The following is a 7963-nucleotide window of genomic DNA, read 5'->3' as shown; positions in this document are numbered from 1 at the left end:
GTTTCCGCGCTCTTCTCGTGTCATCGGAGGGCGCGGATAGGGATGATCGTGCGATGTGGAGATCTGTAGACTGGAAGTTAATTTATGGAGTCTGTACTTCTCTCTGTAACAGGGAAATGTCCGCTGCCGAATTTGGTCCAACGCTTTTATTGTCAGTTATAGAGGAGAGTATGGCCCAGCCCCAGGTCCATGGTCACGTGCGGTCTAATAGGCCTATACAGTATGACCCAAAGTTACTGCTGACGTGGGATTAAAATGAAGTCATCGTGTTACATTATTAAGAATCTGCTGCCTAGCAACGGGGACGTGTTTACGGAGTCGTTTCCTAGAAACGGTCATTGTTTACGCAGTCACCGCCTGGAAACGGGTCTGTACGCCACAATATTGTAACGTGTATACCCATTGCTAGGGATCAGCTAGGTAAACACGTAGCCGCGGAGAAAAATTCTTGGCCAACCATAGACAAAGGGCTTTCCATTGCCGGGCAACGGACCTGTAAACAACCTTCAGCTGGTTGCGTTACAACAATATCAGACGTCTGTTGCTAGGCAACGAGCAGTAAACAAGAGAGGCCGTGTTTTCTATGTGTTCCGTGCGGAGACTATAGCAGGGTTTACAGAATAATATCAGGAGTACACCCGTGTCGAGGCGGGGTCGAATACGTCCACCGTGACCTGCGAGTCGTAGGAGGCGACGAAAAGGGAAGTCTCAAATCTGAGACGGTAAAATGTGGTCGCGAGTCCCAAGAGACTCGGACACGAGAAAGACTGCACTGGCAAGAGCCAGTAGCATATACAAAAGGCAGACCCGTCCTCTCGTCAGAGAGGGCGGCCCACAGAAACAAGACCGTAAATGCCAAACAGTAATAAATATCTGGTCATGACCCCCAAATGGGGCTCGACACCAAGACTTACTGACTGACTGACTGACTGACTGTCGCAATGTGACTTGGACTTGGAGACTAGTTCACTTTGACTAAGACTAGGTCAGGTCATGCGCCCCACATTGGGCTCGATACCAAGACTGACTGCCTGCCTGACTGACCATCAGTCGCAATGTGAATTTGACTTTGACTTTGAGACTAATTCATTTTATATTTGTCCTTAGAAGAGCAGCGTCGGTATTAGGCAAGAGAACAGACTAGAAGACCTTTCACCGAGATTAGCGTGCGAGAGTGTCGTAACACTGAAGAGGAAACTTCAGAAGACGTTTTAAGTTGTGATTAACCATTGCGAGTGTAAAAGTGACTGTTCAAAAAATATTCGTTAAAATCCGAAACCCACACAATTTCTTGTCGCATTGCCTCGCAAACACGCGCAATATTCTCATAGTTGCTGTGTTGACACGGAAAACAAAACGAAGAAGTTATATAGGATAACTAAACAGGATGCATTCTTTGAAGAAAATACAGTATTTCACAAGAAAATAAATGTAAACTTTAATGTCATCATAAGAGTGTGGGAAGTTTCAATCCAAAATCGAATTTATTCTCCATATATTGCTGATACAAATTTATTTTCCCGCCTAACTGGCAATTCTTGGACGGGTCATCGCGTAATGCAGTTGAAGTTTGCAGATATTATAAAACAAGACTGCGACAGGAAATCACACAGACACAATGTATTGTGGCGCAATTGCTCAGAGCAAGAACTGTGGAGCCAGAGTAACAGCCGATGCTAGGTAATTCAGCCGCACGCAACAATACAGGAATTGTCAGGAAACGAGATGTAACGCGTACAGCCGTTGCTATGGAAAAATTATATAAACACGTTTCCACGGAAACGAATACATACAACAATAGAAATGCTATGTTTTATATGCGGTCTCTGCCGAGGGTTTATAGAAAAACACAGAAGATCATTTAAGTCAGTTGAGCCCCTAGGCGCCAACTGCCAGCATTGAGGCTCAGGAACAAAACAATTGAAGCATCAGAGTTAAGCCGGGTTTACATGGGTCAAGTAAACGGTCATGTAGAGCGGTAAAGTTAATTAGAATATTTTTCTTGCATCGTGTAAACAGTTCCGGTCAAGTCAAGTACCGACTTGCGTCAAGTAGCGAGACAAGTCAAGCAGTTCTGCACGGTGGACAAGTGACTTGACTGCTACCCCCATCACGAATTTTACCACTTGATCGCCTACTTGACCGCTGACTTTACACGTGTAAACAAGAGATGATGCAAGTGAGCAAGCCGGCAGGGCTAATATTACCAGCTTTCTCATATCAGGCATTTGATTCGTATACACTTCGTGTACATCTACTTGAACATCTACTGAACTACGTGAAAACACGTTTGTCAGGCTGTAGTTAAGTCAAGTCAAGTAGAACCAAACCACGCAAGTACGGAGGCAAGATATTTGACCCAGGACTTGACTCGTGTAAACCCGGCATTGAGTGGGCATTTGTATATTGTAAATTCGATCTCTTTTTTACTGCGGTATATTGAGAGGTCGAAAAAGTTGATGGAGTTGTGTAATTTTTTTTTTGTAGCGAATTTTATGGAGGGTTGTTCTTCGTCACCGCAGTCAAGAATAGCGAAATCAACAAATCAATAAACCGACGAAACCATAAGTAACATGGAATATGCAGGGACAGAATACAAATGAGTATGTACCTTAAAACAAAACTCTCATATAGCACATCATATATTACACACCAAACACATGCATGACAACAGCACAATAAACCATATAACCTAGAACAATCTGAGGCATTTACACAGATGAAAAACTAAAAACATTACAACAGTGCAGCAGTTTCCTTTATCAGAACTACTTATACATCTTGTGATGGCCAGTTAGGCCGAAACATGTAGTTATATACAATAAATAAGAAAACAAGGATGGATATTAACCGACGTTGTACGGCAAGAAGTGGAACACAAAGCCAGATCTACATTTATAGAACTTTTGGAGCTGATATAAATCAATTAAAATTATTGTTATTTCTTGGGTGTCAGTCTGTCTGCTTCCGGGAAGTCCTTCTGCGCATTTGTTGTGGCCCTCGTTTGTTCCTGGTTGGTCTCCCTCTAGGATTGATGTATAACTATTCAGGTAAATTTTCATTGTCTACCCACTGAGACGCGAATTCTATTACATCAGAAAAGAAGAATCTGTAGACGCAATAAGGGCAGGTCCATCCAAGCAAATGCGTAGTATTCAGAGGAGGCGCCAGGCATGTAAAATGAAAGGCAAAATTACATTCATCACAAATAAGCATGCGCTCTCCATGATCACTATCGCCACACATACGACAAAATAAGAGTTGTTGACTTCTTGATTCAAAAGGGATCTCTGTGATAATTTCTCCACCTGGATGGGGTCGAACATTAATGATTGAAAACACCTGTCGATCAACTGGACAAGTATTGGCACATTGTCCCCATTTCTTGATACAGTCCGCACAGAAAATATGGTCGCAAGTGTCTATAGTCCCAACTTCCTGTGTGGTAAATTGTTCCAAGCAAATGGGACAAGCCGGACAGTTCTCTGACTCTTTATCCTTACGGCATTGTGACTTGTGAGCTGCAGCGCCAGATGATGTTGATGGCATCGGTTCCGCTCCAATATTACCAGACTCGGTTGTGGGAGCAGCAGTGGAGTGACGAGAGAAAATCCTAACTTCATCCGATACCCCTTCTCCTTCTGTCTCAGGACAACTCACCCTAACAATATTCCTATTTCTTTCAGTCCTAGAATATCTCATTGATGTGTGTCCAGTGACTTCTCCTTCATCGTCGCAAACAGGCTCATCGTCATGGTAACTCTTGTCGTTCTTAGTCACAATTCCCTGCACTGCAGCATATACTATCACAGGGCAATCAGAGTCACTGCTTTCGTTCTCAGAGTCCCCACTATTCGACCTGCTGCTCTCTCTGCATGGTTTAATAGGGCTTTCATCACTGTCATTGCAGCTGTCAGATTCTTCTGTTCGACAACAGATTCTTCTGTTCTTCTGTTCTGTTCCTTCTGTCTCAGGACAACTCACCCTAACAATATTCCTATTTCTTTCAGTCCTAGAATATCTCATTGATGTGTGTCCAGTGACTTCTCCTTCATCGTCGCAAACAGGCTCATCGTCATGGTAACTCTTGTCGTTCTTAGTCACAATTCCCTGCACTGCAGCATATACTATCACAGGGCAATCAGAGTCACTGCTTTCGTTCTCAGAGTCCCCACTATTCGACCTGCTGCTCTCTCTGCATGGTTTAATAGGGCTTTCATCACTGTCATTGCAGCTGTCAGATTCTTCTGTTCGACAACAGATTCTTCTGTTCTTCTGTTCTGTTCCTTCTGTCTCAGGACAACTCACCCTAACAATATTCCTATTTCTTTCAGTCCTAGAATATCTCATTGATGTGTGTCCAGTGACTTCTCCTTCATCGTCGCAAACAGGCTCATCGTCATGGTAACTCTTGTCGTTCTTAGTCACAATTCCCTGCACTGCAGCATATACTATCACAGGGCAATCAGAGTCACTGCTTTCGTTCTCAGAGTCCCCACTATTCGACCTGCTGCTCTCTCTGCATGGTTTAATAGGGCTTTCATCACTGTCATTGCAGCTGTCAGATTCTTCTGTTCGACAACAGATTCTTCTGTTCTTCTGTTCTGTTCCTTCTGTCTCAGGACAACTCACCCTAACAATATTCCTATTTCTTTCAGTCCTAGAATATCTCATTGATGTGTGTCCAGTGACTTCTCCTTCATCGTCGCAAACAGGCTCATCGTCATGGTAACTCATGTTGTTCTTAGCCACAATTCCCTGCACTTTAGCATATACTATCAGAGGGCAATCAGAGTCACTGCTTTCGTTCTCAGAGTCCCCACTATTCGACCTGCTGCTCTTTCTGCATGGTTTAATAGGGCTTTCATCACTGTCACTGCAGCTGTCAGATTCTTCTGTTCGACAACTTGGAGTCTTCCTTGTTTCAGTCAATGCGGGTAACTGTGGAGGGCAATCAGTATCACTGCTCCTCTCAGAACCACTATGACTCCTTTTTCTCCTCTTTTTGCATGGTTCAATAGGTGTGTCATCAGTGTCACTGCAGTTGTCAGTGTCTTCTATTCGACGAACCGGTGTCTTCACCTTTGCAGTCACCGCTGGTAAATGAGGACAATCAGCATCTCTGCTGTTCTCAGAAGCAATATCACCCCATTTTCTGCGTTTCCTGCTTGGACTGTCATTGTCTTCTTTTCGAAGAACCGGTGTCTTCACCTTTGCAGTCACCGCTGGTAAATGAGGACAATCAGCATCTCTGCTGTTCTCAGAAGCAATATCACCCCATTTTCTGCGTTTCCTGCTTGGACTGTCATTGTCTTCTTTTCGAAGAACCGGTGTCTTCACCTTTGCAGTCACCGCTGGTAAATGAGGACAATCAGCATCTCTGCTGTTCTCAGAAGCAATATCACCCCATTTTCTGCGTTTCCTGCTTGGACTGTCATTGTCTTCTTTTCGAAGAACCGGTGTCTTCACCTTTGCAGTCACCGCTGGTAAATGAGGACAATCAGCATCTCTGCTGTTCTCAGAAGCAATATCACCCCATTTTCTGCGTTTCCTGCTTGGACTGTCATTGTCTTCTTTTCGAAGAACCGGTGTCTTCACCTTTGCAGTCACCGCTGGTAAATGAGGACAATCAGCATCTCTGCTGTTCTCAGAAGCAATATCACCCCATTTTCTGCGTTTCCTGCTTGGACTGTCATTGTCTTCTTTTCGAAGAACCGGTGTCTTCACCTTTGCAGTCACCGCTGGTAAATGAGGACAATCAGCATCTCTGCTGTTCTCAGAAGCAATATCACCCCATTTTCTGCGTTTCCTGCTTGGACTGTCATTGTCTTCTTTTCGAAGAACCGGTGTCTTCACCTTTGCAGTCACCGCTGGTAAATGAGGACAATCAGCATCTCTGCTGTTCTCAGAAGCAATATCACCCCATTTTCTGCGTTTCCTGCTTGGACTGTCATTGTCTTCTTTTCGAAGAACCGGTGTCTTCACCTTTGCAGTCACCGCTGGTAAATGAGGACAATCAGCATCTCTGCTGTTCTCAGAAGCAATATCACCCCATTTTCTGCGTTTCCTGCTTGGTTGAGCACGGCTCTCATGACTGTCCGTGTCTTCTATTCGACGAACCGGTGTCTTCACCTTTGCAGTCACCGCTGGTAAATGAGGACAATCAGCATCTCTGCTGTTCTCAGAAGCAATATCACCCATTTTTCTGCGTTTCCCGTTTGGTTGCGCACGGCTTTCATAACTGTCATTGTCTTCTTTTCGTCGAGGTGAGTTTTCCCGCCTTTTAGTCATTCTTTTCGCACGATATTTCCTCTTTGTTTAACCTAGTGCAATAAAATATTGTAGCGTGTTTGGGTATGTCACGCTACAAATAACTTTACGCCGTATTAGATATAGATAGAATCACACACTTTACAATCGTTGTCACTCGTAGTATTTCAATGACTGCTTACACTATATCTCGATGAAGTGCTAGACTGTCTTTCTCGGCGATTAATTCCAGACTGACTGCTTCTCGTCGAAGCTGGGCTATTTATACCCTATGCCGCTGCTATGGAAATGAACCCTCTGTTATAACTATGGAAACGTTGTGTGGGAACTGACCACATTCAAGCAAGTGTGACAATGCTTAGCAACAACGAGTAAACAACAGTTGCCTGGCAAAAGCGAGTAAACAGCGGTTGCTAGGGAACTTGTAAACACGGGTCTGGCAACAGCAGTGCCTATTACATGTGCTTAGCTTAGTAGCCTAGTATTCGATCCCGTCTTAACAACGAAAGTGAATGTAGGCCTCATCGTTTTAAAATATAATTTAAGAAAAAATATATCGTTGAAATAACAACAGCCAACTGACGGCGCGAGTCGAACCAATTCCCATGTGTCCACCCCGCCCTGCGTCTTCCAAAGGGCGCGTCATAGGAAGAATTTGTAAACTTAAAAGTTGTTCCCTTTGGAGAGACAAGCCTGGAAAATCGTTAAATTTGCCTTCACATTCGCGGATTCAAGTCCAACAACTTATTTTCCCATTGCCTCCTCCGTAAGAAATACATTTGAATCGTGGCGACAGCACATAACATCGCATTTTTATAGTAACCATGGTACCAAGACGCATTATCACCACGTCACTGTGTGACGTAATTGAGGTGCAGACTTCTGTGCACAGGAAGTATTGTTGTAATGAGTCAGCCATGGTCGTATACCTGTAGGGAATCCTTGCCTTTGTGTGGGGTGCACACTGCGTGTATGAAAGTAGAGGATAATATTTTCACGATTTTAGTTACTATAGACGGGGTTCGAATTGGTAATCAGATTTATTGCACACTTACAAAACTCGTTACTGCACTTCACAAATCACTATAGGACACGCTAGGTCTTCTAAGTTTGTTACAATTTTTTTAGCCTCTGCTTAGTAGCGGCTTCTAACGCGTGGACGTTTCTCTTCCTCTGGGTTACCAAATTGTCTCTGGCCTCAGCTTCCAGCTTCCCACAGCATCAGCTCACAATGGCTGAATTTCAACAGTTCTTTAACAAACTGTAACTTCTCATTTATCCTGCTTGTAACATCTCTGCACGGACCGCATAGGAAACACCGTTCTGTTGCAGTGCAATTGCTGCTTAGCGATGGCATGACGGATTCCATTTTGGCGTGCGCAGCCATCGGCACGCATTGCGTATAAAACACCATTCTTCTCTTGTTTACGGGTCGCTACCCAGTAATGGTCGTTGTATAGTTGCTTCTTTCGCGGTTGTTGCCTAGCAGCGGGGCTACATGCCACAATATTTTAATGCAGTAATAATTATTGAGTTTAAAATGTAACTAATTTATGCTAGAATAGTTACAGTGTGTTGGGATGCTACAAAACAGGATGTAGCAGTTAGAAGCAGTAGCAGCAGGCAACAGTCGGAGATCCTGTGCCACATTCGAAAGGCGATGACAGGAGTCAGAGAGCTTTGTGGCTTGTAT

The 7963-nt window shown here is 44.0% G+C and overlaps 1 protein-coding gene across 1 annotated transcript; it reads right to left on the bottom strand.

Moving 5' to 3' along the window:
• Positions 1 to 3042: 3042 nt before the first annotated feature.
• LOC117283107 lies at positions 3043 to 6291 on the bottom strand. The gene has a single exon (XM_033755502.1). It carries the CDS (start codon positions 6289 to 6291, stop codon positions 3043 to 3045), a length of 3249 nt encoding a protein of 1082 aa, XP_033611393.1.
• Positions 6292 to 7963: the final 1672 nt, after the last annotated feature.

This window comes from Cryptotermes secundus, unplaced genomic scaffold, assembly GCF_002891405.2.
Source record: "Cryptotermes secundus unplaced genomic scaffold, Csec_1.0 scaffold1009, whole genome shotgun sequence".
Taxonomy (NCBI): domain Eukaryota; kingdom Metazoa; phylum Arthropoda; class Insecta; order Blattodea; family Kalotermitidae; genus Cryptotermes; species Cryptotermes secundus.
The sequence above is the reverse complement of the archived record's forward strand: the minus strand, read 5'-3'. Positions and strand labels throughout refer to the sequence as shown.